Source organism: Chaetura pelagica, unplaced genomic scaffold (assembly GCF_000747805.2).
Source record: "Chaetura pelagica isolate M959 unplaced genomic scaffold, ChaPel_1.0 scaffold408, whole genome shotgun sequence".
NCBI lineage: Eukaryota > Metazoa > Chordata > Aves > Apodiformes > Apodidae > Chaetura > Chaetura pelagica.
The window spans coordinates 308,500-324,730 of record NW_009954229.1 but is presented as its reverse complement, the minus strand read 5'-3'; the positions used below and the strand labels follow the sequence as shown (position 1 = coordinate 324,730).

Below are 16,231 nucleotides of genomic sequence, written 5' to 3'. Positions count from 1 at the left end.
CACCATTCTCCCCGAGAGCCTTCCCTGGGGCCTCCCCTGCCACTGACAGGGCTGCCGGCTGCGGCACATCCTGTGAGATGCTATCAATGCATCCTGTAATCTTAGAAAAGGTTGGAGGGGCAGAGCGAGCTGTGGATGATTTCAGGGGGGTTGGAGATGAAGCCCTGACTGTTGACAGCAAGTCTGTCTTGTCCCTGCCTCTGCTGCCCCAGCCCTCGCAGAGTGATGGGGAAGAGGGAAATGGGATCTGCTGGGCAGCTCGCTGGAGGGCCAGCCCGTGGAGCAGCCCTTGGTACCCACCTCGTGTTCCCTCTTGTACCATGTTACTCTTTTCTGTGCCTTTATGGACCAGCTCTGCTCAGGGCTTTTTTGGTGGTGGTGTGGTTGCTGGTTGGGGGTTGTCCCCTTCATGATGGTGATGAGATGGAGACCTTCCAGACCAGGGTATTTCTAGGTCTGAGCTCCCAGTGTGGAACCATCTCAGCCATGTGTGGAGTCAACTTCAGCTTTTTCCATTGCAAATTGCAGGAGGTGACAGCATGTCTGAGGTCTGAAGGTGCTCCTTCCCTCTGGAGGCAGCTGGGTGAGCCAGTGCTCAGACCTCACTGTAGTTCTCAGGGAGTTTTATGGGTCTGAAGGCCATGGGGGACATGCTGGGCACCAGCATGGTACAGGCTGCCCACCCACTGGGGACAGAATGGGCACCTGGCTGCTTTGGTACCTTTTCTTGCTCTGTTCCTTGGTCCTTGGTTGTGCAGAGCAGCATCAGACACCATAGCAACCTTTGCCTTCTTGCTATCTTCCTTATCAATCACTTCTGTAAAATAACAATTAGCATTTACATCATCTCCTCATTCCTCCTTGCTGGTTCCCATGGCATTGATTTGCTCCATTGTGTCTCCAGTATTTGCCTCCATCAGGTGATGCTTTTCCTGCAGCACGTAGTTGCTGCCAAGAGCTCATGGGGACCCTGCTGCCTTATCTGGTGTTTTCTTTGCTGACCACAGGATGATATTGTGTACAAATGGCCCTGTCCAGGGGGGGCAGTTTTGTCCTGTTCTGTGAGATGTGCCATGAGGAGTTTGGGCTTTTACTGCCTTAAATCTGTAGGGTTTTCCAGATTCATTCTTGGCTAAAAATTACAGGATGTAAATTGTCTGGATTAATGGATTTTGAAATTGTTTAATAGTTTCTGTTTACTGTCCTCATCAGCAAGTACTGGAATGAAAAAAAAGATTTCATTTTTTTTATTACTAGGGGGAAAAAAATAATAAAAAAAACTTTATTTGGAACAGCAGATGGGTGAAATCTGCTTCAGCTCAGCAAGGTGCCTAACAACAGGTGTAATTTAAGGCTGTAAATAGCTCTACTGCACACTAGTGGGGTCACAAAGACATACATGTCTAAACTTCATCTGGTATCCTTAAGGCTCAGACCATGAAAGAAGCTTATTTCCTAGTAATTTACCTGCCAAATAAGCTTGTTACTGCTTTTGTGGATCTTTGCTTAAGAAAGTCTATGTTTGGTTAAGCCCAAGGTCCAGCTAACTTTTAATGTTGTCTCTAATTGCAGCCATTAGCAGATGCTGGGGAAGGAATATAAAGTGATCTTTTGGTGGCAGCTCCTGGCAGTCAAGTGGTTTAGGGACTTTCCTGGCAGGAAGGTGTGTTCAGAAGCCACCCTGAGCCTGGGAATGTCTCTAATTTCTTTTGAACCCATTTGTACTTCTGGCTCCCATGAAGTAAATTATTTGCTCTTTTGAAAAGTAGATCTTTGGTTCATTTCTAAACCAGCTCCCCATGCCTTCCATCAGATTGCTTTTATGTCTGATGTCAGGAGAAAGGGTCAGTGATCATTCCCAGGTGACCCCTTCTGTGTCAGTCAGGACTTAGCAGACTCTGTTCTCCCTCCTCCAAGCTCAACAGCCCTGGGCTCTCAGACTTCATACAGCTCCCATAGCCTTGGGAACTGGGTATTTCTGCATATTTTCTCATTAGGTCCAGGCAGGTTTTTTTGGAAAATCTTTAAGTTCCTGGAATTTGGGATTTTTTTTGAGCCCCAGACCTGGTAAACTTTGGTTAATGCTGCAAGTGCAGAGTTTTAAGTGATTTGGATTAAAATAACAGATCGGAACGTGCTGTGGTGCTGGGATCTCCTCCCCTGAGCTCTCAGGTTTGAGCACAGAAAGGTCACTGGACTCTGCTTGAAAACCTCCCCTGCTGCAAAGTCAGAGCAGCTTCAGGATGCTGCTGGTGTAGCCTGCAATGGGTCCTTACAGAAACTTCCTCCCCTCTGTTTTTTCTGCTGAGGAAGGCAGGAACATTATAATTAGGGGCAATGTCAGAGGTAGGCAACTACCCCCTAATTGTATGCAGATGATAGAGCTGGTTCAGCCTTTTGACTAGTGAAGCTATCCTCAATTTGGGATATTGTGATCCTAATCAGGGACCTTTCCCCATACATCAAAGCCATCAGGCTGAACCTGCATACCTTCAGGCTGGCACAGCTTGATTGCAAGGCTTCCTGCTAGCAGGCTCATCCCTGGCCAGGTGTCCTTCCTGCTGTGGACGACTGATTCCTTTTGACTCTTCATCACTGAGGCAAAGAAATTTAATCCCAATATTACTGCCAGCCCTGGAATGGACCCACTGATTTGGAAATTTCACCCTCTTGTTGCCCTGAAATATCAATGCACAGCAACCTCTGATACCTGCTTATTTCATTGCCAACCTCTAACCTAAGGTGGAGCAGACCTGTCATTAGAGCATTCATCTGTGTTTAGATCTGTCAGCTTCCTTCCCCTTCTCCTCTTTTGTTTCTCTAATTACTTTGATTGCATCTCTGGATCCTGCTCAGGGCTGGGGAGGCTTTGGGGTCCCATCCCAGTCTGAGTCTCTATTTCCTTTTCTGTAGGCAGCAGAGGTGGCTTTGTGAGGGGGAGAGAACTGGGTCTGGATTTTAAACTGTGAACATGGCTGTATTTAGATCTGCAAGGAACTTTTCAGTCTGTTACACAGAAATGTCCCAGCAGCAGAGCCTGGTTTTCAGCCTTTTCCTACAGCTTCTCCAGGCTTGGTGCCTCCCTGGCTTGTACCCAACAGTGCTGGAAGTCAGGACTGGGAGCACTGGGCTGCTCAGCCAGTCTGCAGAGGCCCACCTTCCAGCACCCTGTAAGTGATGTGGCATATTCCAGAAAGAGAGAAAGATTCTGTGTCAAGTTTTCAGTAAGCAGGCAGTGGAAGGAGTCATGTTGGAGCTCTCGTTGCGTTATGTTCCCTTGGAGACAATGACTGGGCCTGGGATGCAGATGTGGTTGGGTCTCTGGGGGGTCGTTCCAGCCTCTGGGTTTCTGTAGTTTAACCAGAGTATTTGGAATCTTGAGATAATACTTTCACATGCAAGATAAAGTAAAATAAAATATTTGTGACTGTGCTTTTGTCTTCTTTTTTTTTTTTCCCCAAGGGGCTGATTAAAATTCGAGGAGATCGCTGCTGGAGAGAGCTAACTTGCATGGATTATCACTATGAGGTGAGCAATCTCCACATGAAAACTGATTTCTTGTGGCTGCTTCACTTTGATAGAAAAATATTCTCCCACCATTTCTCTCCTGCCAGGCACCTCTCCATGTTCTCTTTCTCTATTGTAGCCTCTGGCAATGCAGCCAACATCCCTGCGCCAGCTCAGGGATGCTGTTTTTCCCAACCACAGTCCTAAAAGACCAGTTTCTCTCCTTCACTCCCCTCATCATCAGAGTGAAAGGCCTTTTCCCTAGCACTGTGCTGGGTGCTTTCTGTGCACGCTTCCAAAAGGCAGACGTGTGCAGGCAGACGTGGAGCATCTCGGTGCCTTCCAAGATGCTGAGCACTAATCGCTGGCAATTCAGAATTATACGGTTTTATCTCTTTGACATCTGTTTCAGTGATTACATTGCACTCTGATTATGAACTGTGGTTTGGATTCTGGCTCTGAGTCTTGTCTCCCCTTTGATTACAGAGAGAGGGAGCTCAGTTTCGTCTCTTTTCGTACTTATGTATTTGCATGTGCAGTTTGTGTAAACAGGGTTAAAAAGTTGCTGTGTGTAGTGACACTGCTGGGTGAGTAGCCCTGGTTTAATGAAGGAGATGGTACTGAAGCAATATTCACTACACCAGAAAAACATCTCAGCCACTGAAAATGGCACAGTGCATTTGAACACCTCTGGTCTGTAAGCCCTGTCAGTGTAAGGAGCGGGTGAGCAGCACAGCTGTTGGCACGAGGCTGCCAAGGCTCAGCCTGGGGCTCATCCCGCGCTGCTCAGACCTGGTACCTCTTTGTGCCTCAGCCACACAGTCATTTTCAGGCAGCCTAAGCTCTCGGCCCCTGGAGATGTACCTTGGGGGTGACATTCTCAGTGGACCTTCATCATGTCTGGAAACCATTTCCCCCTTCCAATTAGAGCTGGCAGAGCCTGACTCCCCTGGCCTGCAGAACGTGTTCCAAGGTGTTGCCTGTGAGTTCCCTGTAGCAGGGTAGGCACAGCGAGCAGAGGGGACAGGGATGGTGTACAGGACCTCTTCCTGTCCACTGCTGTGTGACAAGAATTGCATATGAGTGCCAGGGACTGCAGCACCAGTCCTGTTACAGGACTGGAATTCCTCTCCTCAAATCAGGGAAAAAAAAAATCCAGAAATTGCCTTCCCAGGTACTCCCAGGACTCCTTTGGTTTTTGCTTCTGTGACTGAGTTAACTGGTTGCATGTTACGAACTGGAATGTTGCAGGTCTAGAAAGCTGTGTCTGCCTTTTCAGCTTTAATGCTCCCTTATCCTGTTGTTCTTATCTTTACTTTGAATGGGGTTTCACCTGCTGAATGCAAGGGTGACCTTTCACCAAGGCTGCTGCTCAGCTAACTCCTGTTGGACCATCAGCATCCTGCTCCATTCCAAGTAAAACTGGGTGACCCTTCAGTGCTGTCATTCTTAATCCCAAACACAAATGTGGCTGTGATGAATTGTCCTTCCCTTTTGCCTGGCAGAATGAGGGCTCTGCTCCATGTGCTGCCAGGCTCCCAGCAGCCCTGGGGGAAAAGCTGCCTCCAAGGGAGCCCCCAGAGCCCCCCAGCTGGCTCTGCCAGTGACCCCAGCCCACAACAGTCAGCTACGTAATCCCAAATATTTCAAATCAAAACCAGAACGAGTTCTGTAGCCCAGAAGGCTAATTAAGACCATTCCTGTCATATCCATAATGCAGGATCCCCAGCCTGTGCAAGTAATTGGGAACAGGGGCAGGGGGCAGATCATATTATCAATATCAATTATTTTAATCCACAAAAAAGAAGCTGCAATAAAAGGAAAATGAAAGAGGCCAAACTTTGTCTCCCAGCAATAACAAAGGACTGCAATTCACCTGCTGGTTTCAACCAGCTGGAGAGGGGCAGAGAAGGGTGAAGCTGAAGATACCTCTGCAAGGGGGGGAGGGAGCTGGGAATCTGCTCATAATTAGGATGATCAAACTGGGTATTGGACCAACTCGTAAATGGACCTGGGCCAAATGTAGTCTGCTGTGATGTATGTTGGCCACCCCAGCTCTCCTGTTCCAGTCCTGATCTCCAGTCCAAAATCTACATGGGCTTCTCTGCCAAGAGCATTAATGGAAACACATGGCTTCATCTCTGGGGTGGTGAGCACCCTGCACTATTTATTTGCAGTAGAACCAGCAGCTATGCTGGTGGAAAATAACATTTCCACTTTTGTCAGGAATCGTGTGTAAAATGGTAAAATGTTGTTATGGCTTGGGTAATTAAATGGAGCATAGTTTTCCTCCCTCTTTCCTTTCTAATGTGCAGGGCCTTAATCCCAGCCTTTATGGAGACCTGTCCCTCAACTGAAGACTCTCTGTTTAGAGGGTTTACGATCTGTGACACTGTGTAATTTGGAGAGGGAAGTAGCAGAAAGCATGGTTTGCATAGGAAAGGTATTTTCCTACCAGCCTAACTCTCCTCTCATCCCTGAGGAGTAGATGGGCTCCAGTAAGTGTGAAAGAGAGAGGCAGATGCTGATGGAGACGAGAAGACTTTGCTACACCACCCTGTGCCAACCTGGAAACTACCTGGAGTCTGGGATGAGGGTAGAAACACTTGATGGTTTAATTGTGCCTCTGGGTGTCAGGAGCCCCAAACTCTAACCCCAGCTTGGCCAGACTCTGTAAACAGGGAGTTTAACCTCCCTCTGTTTAGTTTCTTTGCTAATGTGGCCAGAGGCTCTAAGGTGTGTGTGTGTGTATGTTTGCACCCTGGTGTGGTCAGGGTTCCTGATGCCTGTGGTGCCCTGGAGCTTCACGCTCTGTTTAGTTTCTTTGCTAATGTGGCCAGAAGCTCTAAGGTGTGTGTGTGTGTGTGTGTGTGTTTGCACCCTGGTGTGGTCAGGGCTCCTGATGCCTGTGGTGCCCTGGAGCTTCACATGCAGTGTCTGCATTAGCCTGTGAGCATGGACATGCCAGGATGGTGATTGGCAGGTGAAGTCCTGGGGTCCAACATGCCATGGGCTTTATTTATTTGCTGGGCTTGCTGTTGTTACCTGGAAACTACCTGGAGTCTGGGATGAGGGTAGAAACACTTGATGGTTTAATTGTGCCTCTGGGTGTCAGGAGCCCCAAACTCTAACCCCAGCTTGGCCAGACTCTGTAAACAGGGAGTTTAACCTCCCTCTGTTTAGTTTCTTTGCTAATGTGGCCAGAAGCTCTAAGGTGTGTGTGTGTGTGTGTGTGTGTTTGCACCCTGGTGTGGTCAGGGTTCCTGATGCCTGTGGTGCCCTGGAGCTTCACGTGCAGTGTCTGCATTAGCCTGTGAGCATGGACATGCCAGGATGGTGATTGGCAGGTGAAGTCCTGGGGTCCAACATGCCATGGGCTTTATTTATTTGCTGGGCTTGCTGTTGTTTCCCTGCCAGCTGTGGTGAAATGGCTTTTTTTTTTTTCCCCTAAGAAAAGGGAGGCTTTTGCTCAGTGGAACCTGTTCCTGATGCAGTCCATGCAGAGGGAAGCTGCTTCTGGGTTTTAGGTCTGTTTGTCATCATGATTATTAAGCATTTATCTACTGTGTACACAATGGTTTACAAATATGTGTGCAGTGGTTTGCAGGCTGGAGCTAGATCTCTGCTTCCACTGGAGCACATAGCAGGGATCCCACAGCGTTTGGTGGCATCCTGCCCTTTGGGTGAGATGGAGCAGCTTCCATTCCAGCCTGTGGGAGCTGGCACACTTGGCTGAGCATGTCCCCTCCCTGTCCCTGCTTGCTGCTGAGGGCATCCTTCCCCCCCTGCAGAGGGCAACAGCTTCCTCCCATAGCCAGGCTCCCATATGGACCAATGAAGAAGTCTGCTGTGGAAGGTTTTGTGCCAATTAAGGCCATTTCTGGAGCTTGCAGGACACTGCTGGGCCATGGGCTGGAGCAGCTTTCCAACTGATGTTTGTTGGTACCAGAACTGTGAGCCAGGCACAGGACTGGGGAGCACCAACCTGCTCCCCAGGGGCCTCTCACCACTCCCTCCTGTGTCAAGGTTTATCTGGCCCAGGCTTTGATGATTCTGGGTGTGCTGCTCATCTGGCACAAGCACAGTGCTTTAACATGCTCCAAACAGAGCAACTCATCTTGTGCAAGACCCACATTTTAAAACCTCCCCACCAACCCTGCAGCTCTCCCACCGTCCCGCTTACACCACGGAGCACCTTGTGACCATATGTCTTGGCACAGGCCAGCTTTGGGTGGCACAGGCAGGAGAGGAGAGTTTCTGACCCACAGCCACTCCAAATGGAGCCTGCATTTTTGGATGCTGGTGGTGGTCTTGGCAGAGCAGTTAAGCAGATAATCTTAGGGGTTTAGGAATGGGAAAGTCCTACGTGGTCACATCCATTGCGTCTCCCCATATTCCAGTGCATGAGGCCTCCCTGTGGGATGCAATCCAGTGATGCATTTTTATAATGGTTGCCAAAGTATTGTTGCTTTTTAATTACAGACAGATATCTTGTAAAATTCAGCCACCAACTGGTGGGAACAGCTGCTGAAGCAGCTGCTCGGGCAGGCGAGTGCATGGAGAGGAGACCCACTGAGCATCCTCCTCCTCTGCCAGCTTTGCACCGAAACTGCTGGAGCTGGTAAACACATCCAGGGGGTCCCTCATGTCTCCATGGCCTGTCCTTAGCAAGGCTAGTGCTGGGTGAAGGTCATCAGAAGTGGCACATACCAGGCAAGAGCCATGTGGCCCCTCCGCTCACAACTAGAACAGCTTGTAGTTTATATATTGCATTTTAACATAATTATGTTTAAGTGATGCTAGGAAGGGAATGCCTTTTATCCAAGGGTTTCTCAATGATACCCATTCCTTGCTGCAGAAAGCCAGGCTAGGAAGGCAAACTTACTACTGAGACAAAGATGAGGCAGAGGGAAACAAAAACCCTCTCCCAAAGCAACAAAATCTTTGTCAGCATTGGAAGTGAGACCAGGCCTTGCTTTCCCACAGTGGGGTTATCTGTAGGGGCTCAGGGAGGGTTGGTTGCCACCAAGCAGGAGAGTTTGAAGGACTTTACTGAACCAGCCTCTACTTACTCAGAGAGTCACATGTGAGTTCTGGATTTGTCAGTGCTGCTGAGAAGAGCTCTGTGCTTTACGTAAGATGCTGCGCAGCCACAAAGGTCACTTCTTCTGATCTGTACAAATTGTCACTAATTATTCTGTAACTGTTTTTCTTAAATAGAGGCTGTCAATCAGTGCTCCAGCTTCTGGCATACAACAGCCCTCCAGTTCCTGGAGAAGCTCTGGGAGCACAATGTCTTTTGTACCTAATTAGGGGCTTGCTGACTGATAGCTGTGCTGATAAGGATGAGAAGGAAGTTCTACTGCTCTTTAACTGCCTCTTGATTTCTTTTCTCCCTTCTCTGCACTGTTAGGCTTCTCTTCACCTTGTTAGACTTTTCATCTAGCTTTTTCCAACCTATTAGGAAACAAAAAGTAAATAATCTCTAGCAATTCATTCTGATAAATCAGCAAATGATCTGCTTTCATGATCCCTCATGTCTCAGGATGGGCTTTATTCCAGCAGTTTGTGTGGCTGGGAGCAAAAATACTCCTAACAGGGAAACAGGTACCAGATCTCATGCTCAAAATGTATGTTTTAAAATACAAATTAATGTGAGGGGGGAAAAGTGCTGAATTAGAAAACAAGAACATTTAAAGCAAGTTTTAGAGTGCTGTGCCATGTGGTTTGGAGATCTACTTTTTAATAAAATATTATATTTATGTAGCATCCTAAATTTACAATTATTGGCCCTTTACAGGTTTTTCTCCATTCTCAAAATGGTGTAGTTGAATCCTGGAAGGATCAATGGTCACAATAATTAATTATTAAGGCAAATAAAATGTATTCCTAAGCTGTGGCTTCACTTTGAAACTCCTGGGTCTCTCCAGGCTGTGGGAGCTCAGGTTCAAGAAGTGGGCTTTCCCAAACAGGTGTCTTCTGGGGGAAGCACAGATCTTCCCTGTACAAGAGCCACCAAAGGGAAATCAAAGAACCCATCTGGTGTTTCTGGCTCAGCCCTTTGGTGGACACATTCCTCCCTTGCTGGTATGAAAGGTCTGGGTTTGTTTCATTGAATGCAGAGTCATTTGTGTCTCTGCTCCTTCCTTTGCACAGGGCATGAACTCACCCACTTTTGATGATGGATTTTGTTACCAGGTCACAGCAGTTACCAAGGTCATGGCTGCTGCCAAGTCCTGGTGTGTGTGGTGGTATCAGATGAGGTTTCTCACAGAATTGGTGGAGGTTTGAAGGAGGGACAAGATGCAGCCTTGACATGGGGAAATTTTACAGGGTTGTTTCCAAAAGCATTTGAAAAGGATGTGGGAGTCAAGCAGCCCTGGTGTGCAGGGCCTGGGGTGAGTTCAGCACTCCTGGATGTGTGGCTGTAAGCCCAGGACAACTGCCTGTCCTCAGCACTTTGTGAGGGTTTAAAGAAGTGACCATGGCATTTGGTAGATGTGCCCTGAGTTTCTGGAGCTGCTCACAGCCTGTCCTTCCTGGAGACACTAACATTTGTACTCTGAAATCTGGGTTTTTATAAAATTATGAGAGAAGAGAGTTGTGATCCATCTCTGCCCTCACTGGGCAACTTGCCCCATAGAAGCCAAAGCTGCTGGTGGTGAGTCCTCCACAAACACAGCAGGGCAGAACCCACCTGCCTGTGGTGGATCATAAACACAGGTTATTTTCATCTCCTGTTGTAAAAGTAAATTGTTCTCTGAGTTAAGGCATGTGATACCAGAAGGAAGGGCACCCTTGGCTTCAGCTTTGGTTTTTGTTTTTGGGTTGTGTTAGTTGTTGTTTTTTCCATTTAGTCTTAAGTTTTGAAAAATGACCTTTTTGGAGCCATAATTGAGAAACCAGTTGTCCTCATTCACACATATCGAAGGGCTGCTCAGTGTGGGTTTGAGGTTGAGGATTAGGTGCTTTCTTCTGGTCTTTGGTGATTTGCATGATGTCAGTGCTAGCACTGGAAGAAGGGCCAATTCCTGACCTTGCCTGTGATCAGTTAAGTAACAAGATCCATCATAAGGTAAGTGCATGAAGCAATAATATTGGCAGATAAATGTCAACACGACATCAAAAGCTTATTATTCTGTATCTGGATTTTGTATCAGGCTCCTACAAAAAGGTCTCCATCTGAGACAGGTTTTCAGATGAATCCCAGGTGCTCTGTGTTGGATGCAAAATATCTTTGAGTGCAGTTTGCTGGAAATGTTTGTTATTCCCAGCTTTGGGCTGGGCTCTGTTGTTCTGATAGTATTTAAATGTGCACATCACTTAAAAAGAGAGAGCAAATGCTTTTAGTAGCAAAAGTTGTGCTCAACTTGGCAAGATAACCTTGCTAGGTTTGCTCAGGTCGGGTCTACTGGCAGAAGCAGCTTCTGTGACTGTGTAGCTTCCAGTCAAGCAGTTCTGGGAAGGAGACTGAGTTTTCCAGGCTTTGGGCACTGGCAGTGGGCTCTGCTGCAGGTGATCAGTGCTGCTGGACATGTGGCCTGAGCTCTCAAAAGCTGCGAAGCAGTAAATTCTCCCAAGTCTAACCATCCTTGTGGAGTTGCAGCTTCAGGAGACATAATGATAAATACTGACATTTATGCCCAGTTGTGCTGGGTTTTGAAAAGTGGAAAGGAATATGGGTCTTGTGCAGTCAGAGCACGTGCCAGAAGAGCAAGGGTGATTAATAACACTGAAACTTCAGCAGAACAAAAGCAGATTTCTCCTACTTGCAGGGACATGGTGGGTGATACTTTATTCCAAGCAGAGCAGGCAGGGAACTGCTTTCCAGAGTCCTGCATTTGGGAGAGTGTAGTTTTACTGTCAGGCAGTGTTTGGACCAGGAGTCTGGCTTGTGTTACCCTGCACAGCAAACATGACAGACGAATGGTAAGTGGATTCCCAACCACCTCAAAGTCAACGTCAGTTCAGCTGTCATCTTAGTCAGGATCCTGGTAGTGAATTTAGGAGAAGGGGGAGGAGTGTCTGGTCAGAGAAGTATTGAAATAAAAGGCAGAGCTGCAAATTAGCATCATAAACCAGACTCAGCATCTTTGGCCCAGGTTCAGGAAACCACACAGTACTGAAGTAGATTGGAAATAAGCAGGTGCTGAGAGAGAAAGTTTCAAAATAGCTTCAAAAGGGACCTGATGGCAGGAGTTGGGGAGATGGGGTGTAAGGATGCAGTAAGTGATCCCTCCCAGAGCCCAGACCATGGGCAGAACAGCACCCACCTTGCTGTGGGATTTTATTGAAGTTCAAGAACTGCTTTATTTCTGCCAGTTTCTTCACCAGAAGCAACTGTATTGAAGCAGCCCCAGGTGAGCAGGGCAGCTCGGGCAGTCTCACCTCGGTGTAAGCCAAGCAGGTTGGTGGCACCTGCCACTGGAGGCCCCCACCACTTCCCACCAGTTGCCCCAGCTTCCCCCTGATTTCCAGCAATATTAAACCGGGACGAAGTAGCAGAAGTTTAGTGGAAATGCCCCCAGGGAACTTTCTGCTGTGAAGCCTTCTGAGGATTTTGAGGCGTAGGAAGACATTATCCCTCCCCAGTGCTGGGATCAGCAGCAGAACTGTCAGTCACAGCCTGTAAATGCATTGGGAATATGCCAATACCGTTTTCAGCAGTAATACAATTCCTCTTCCTGGATTCTTTTCTGTTTTTCTTAAGGATTTGTTTTAAGCCTGGTGAAAGCTTCCTGTACAACTATTGGATTTCGTCTCTTTGTTACACTCTCCCACTGTTTCCAACTCGTTTAGAGACCACCCAGGACCCTCATCACTTGCCTTACATATTCTCCTCTTTGCTCCTCCTCCCCCCTCTGCCTATTTGGTCTTTTTCAATCCTAATCAGATTAATCTTTACAACCCAATTTGCAGCCACTGAATCAGCTCTTCATGCTCTGCCCCTGTAGGTGGCTTTTATCTGGCTGGGCAGCTTCCCCAGCAGCCAGGAACGATGGAGCCTGTTGCTTCCCTCTGCCAGGGGCTCTGGGGAATAATCTCCTGCTGATGAAATGTTCAGGACCCAGGAGGTTTGTCAGCTTTGAAGATAACAGAGGCAATGCTCCGATAATTATTTAAATTGTGGATTTATGAGCTAGTTAATGGTGTGTTTTAAGAAATCTGCAAAGAGAAGAGAGATGACATTTCAGTGCTACCTGGAAGGCAGAAACAAGAAGGGGAAACAGTAGAAGAAAATTTAAGAGCTTTCCTGTCTGTCCAAGTAATGTGTCTGTTGTCTCTCTTGCTTTATGGACAAGAATTACTCAGTTGGCCTGTCTGGTGTGGTGAGAGTAACTCCTCTGTTTCTATCGTGGTGTCTTGGTCCTCCAGACTGCACAAGCCCATCCAGCAGGGATGCTGACCAGGCTGCCTGGCCCTGGCCCCTCTGCCATGGTGGGGCAGCCTTGACACCCAACCTGGGACTTGCTCAGACCTTGTCCAGAGCCCTCAAACAGGTGCACCCAGCCCTGCCTACTCAAATCTAGTCTGCGTGGCAATAAGTATCTCAAATTTTTTAACATCCTTTGTGGCATGCATGGACTTCAAATACTCTTTTCTGGTCTCCTAGATAGCATCATGCCAGCTGCAGTCTAGGGAGACTTGATCTTCTCATCCATTCCCCCCATACCCTGGGTTGTGGGTTTGACCACCATTCCAGTTCCCTTGCTTTGGAGATCTCTGGGATGATGCAACTGTCAGTGTTTGCCAACATTTAGTGCTCCTTTTTCCCATAACGTTTGCTCTCAACAGTCCAGAAATCTAAGTGAAACTGAAACTTGAACACTGGGATTTCACGTCGTATAAACTGAAAAATGGTCTCTACAGAGCTCCAAAATACAATTAAATTATCTACAAACCAGCCTACATCCTTGCCATCTGCTTTTCCAGGGAAAGCAAAATAACTGCATGCTTTTAATTGCAGATAGGATTTAAACAAATAGGATGTTGGGTTACAAGCTGGTGCTTTCTTCTTTGGAGGTGAGATTACATTTTCATCTGATTATGAAAACATACTACTGTTTCATCTCTTTCTTTGACTATTAAATGTGATAAGTTGCTTAATGAATTTTTACATAAGAGAGAAGTCTGTCCTAATTTAGTAAGTAAAATATTGAATTTGTTGTTTACAAAATAGCAGAGAGGAAGTTCTGCTGAAGAAGCTGCATTCCCAGGGGTGTTTGCCTGTCTCTCCTCTGGTTTCTTGCTAGGATTTTCTAGTGGGAATAACCATAAGGAACTATTCCAGTTCTCAGGTTAATGGTGTATTAATCATGACATGCACCAAAAGCTTTAAGCTCAGCTTGAAGTTTTATCTCCACAGAGATGTTGGTCTGTCCAGGAGAAGGACCAGCCACTGGCAGAATGTCCTGAACAGCAGAGCTTTTCCCTTTGCTGCTTAAAGTTTGAATCATTTGCATATCTTCTATTTGCATTTAATTTATACCCTTCCCATGCAGTTCTCTGTGTTCCCAAGCTTTCCATGTTGAGCATATACTTGCTGGGAATGGCAGCACACAGGTAAGATCACTTCAGTAACCAGGGGGGCTGAGAACCTGATAAAATTCCCATCCACGTAGCCCTCCCTATTGCAGATCAAGAAGAATTCCACCTATTTCTCCAATACAGTTTTTTTTCTGTCTTGCAACTACTCCAGTGCTCCCAGCAAGTCCTCAGAGCTCTGTAAAAAGAAGAATAAGGCATAAGAATGGTCCATGAATGAGTTAATAGCAAGTCTCTGCTGGGGTGTTTTGCTCCAAAGTCGTGTGCGCCAAACTGACCTTTAATCTTGGAATATAAATCACTTTCCAGTCCTATTATTTGTAAAATCCTACAGGCTTGCAAATGCACAAAAGAAGCCTTTGTCTCTTATTAATTTAATTTATAGGTTAAAGTTTCAAATCAGTGGCAAGCAAAAGCTGATTTACTATTCACTTCAGGAATTGCTGTTCTGGAAAGCAGGGCATTTGCTGGACTGCCTGGGAATTGTGATATGTAATTAGGAGCTTCTGTAATTATGTATAATGTAATATAATTTGCTTATCTTTTTTGGTATGTATTATACATAAAAGCTTGGAGGGCAACTCAACATGGATTAGCTCTTTCAACCCTAAAAACTCAACAGATCAGTAAACCCACTTTTTTGGGGTCTTATTCTATTAACTTTGTGGCAGGATCAATGTTTTCAAGCACTTGAAGTTGCTGCCCTTTTTTAGCTGTAGAATCATCCCATCATCTCTTGTACAAGTCCATTTGTGCTGTGATAAAAAACCCCCCACTTTTGTGATGAAATGTAGATAAAGGCTGTACAGAGCTTTTTCCCACCAGTTTAAAGCAAGACAACCATTCCTATGTTTTAATTTGATTTAAGCTATGAATTTCCCATGGGGAGACAGACACTGGTTTCTCCTCCTAGGGCTCTGGGTCTTCCCATCTGCAACTCAGACCCATTTCTTCCACTTCTTGGGATTTGTAGTTAAGCAGTTTTGTAACCAAAGTTTTTTGTTGTTGTTTTGGTTGGTTTTTTTCTAGTCTGTCTCAGAATAACTTGAGACAAAGGAATAGAACTTTTTCATAACTGCTGTCATACCACATTCCAGAGTAAAAGCTTTGACTGCCCAAGGTGCTCACTAGGAGCTTTTACTCTTGACCAATTTACAAGGTAAAGAAAGAATGGTGAATTGTTGGAAATATTTGTATTAAAAATGGCATTTGTCCTACTCATATTTCTGAATTCACTTATCTGTATTTTCCAGGGATCATGTTCTTCCTCTTCCCTTTCAGCCTGGCTGTCTCAATGGCTAAAAGGGGTTTTATTGCCTTAGCATTAATCAAGACATTTGACAGAATTGAACTGGATCCTGTCCAATTAGCCTGAGACAATATAGAATTTCGGACTGTCATGTTGGATCCATTTGGATGTAACACAAGCTTGTTGGGCTCTGCAATCCATCCTTGGGTTCAACCATTCCAGCCTGGGGTGCAGAAGTGCCCACCTTGCCCCTGCAGCCAGTGAAGCTCTGCTGGGCTTTCCCATCAGCTGCTGAGGGCACTGGACAAAACCTCTGCAGGACAAGCAGGGAGAACCTTTTTTCCCTTCTTCTTAGAGCCACGTTCAATGACCACATTCAATGACCTGTTGAAATCTGGAGTCTTGCTACTGGTTCCCCTCTTCCCCCAGGCTCAGCACTCCAAGCCATTGGCTGCCTTGGTGAGTTGGGACCAGCACCCCTTTTTCACCTGCATTTCTCACGAGGAGTATGGATGTAAGGAAGAAATATTTTTCTGCTTTTATTATTTTTTACACTGAGGGTGGTGAGACACTGAGGTTGCTCAGAGAGGTGATAGATCCTCCATCCCTGGAAACATTCAAAGTCAGGTTGGATGGGGCTCTGAGCAACCTAAAGATGTCCCTGCCCATGCAGGAGAGTTGGACTAGATGATGTTTGAAGGTCCCTCCCAACCCAAACTGTCCTGTGATTCTATTACTCTACTGCTGTTTTTTTACCTTCTGGGTGTCAGGCCATCTCTGCTCATGGAGAGGAGAGCATGGGGAGACATTAGCCCACAACTCCTGAAGCTAAGTGAATTCTGCTCTGCAAATGATACTATTTAAGAGCATTTCTTGACATATAAAATGTGAGTTGGCTTTAATACCCACTCGTCTAACTTGCATCGCTTC

At 46.5% G+C, this 16,231-nt stretch overlaps 1 protein-coding gene across 1 annotated transcript in view; it reads left to right on the top strand.

Annotated features, from left to right (window-relative positions):
* Window positions 1-16,231, top strand: part of LMF1 (lipase maturation factor 1) — a 177,411-nt gene that overhangs the window by 65,752 nt on the left and 95,428 nt on the right. Inside the window, exon 5 of the mRNA XM_010003575.1 lies at window positions 3,463-3,528. Coding sequence (XP_010001877.1) covers window positions 3,463-3,528 — 66 coding nt within the window. The remainder of the gene's footprint in view (window positions 1-3,462; window positions 3,529-16,231) is intronic.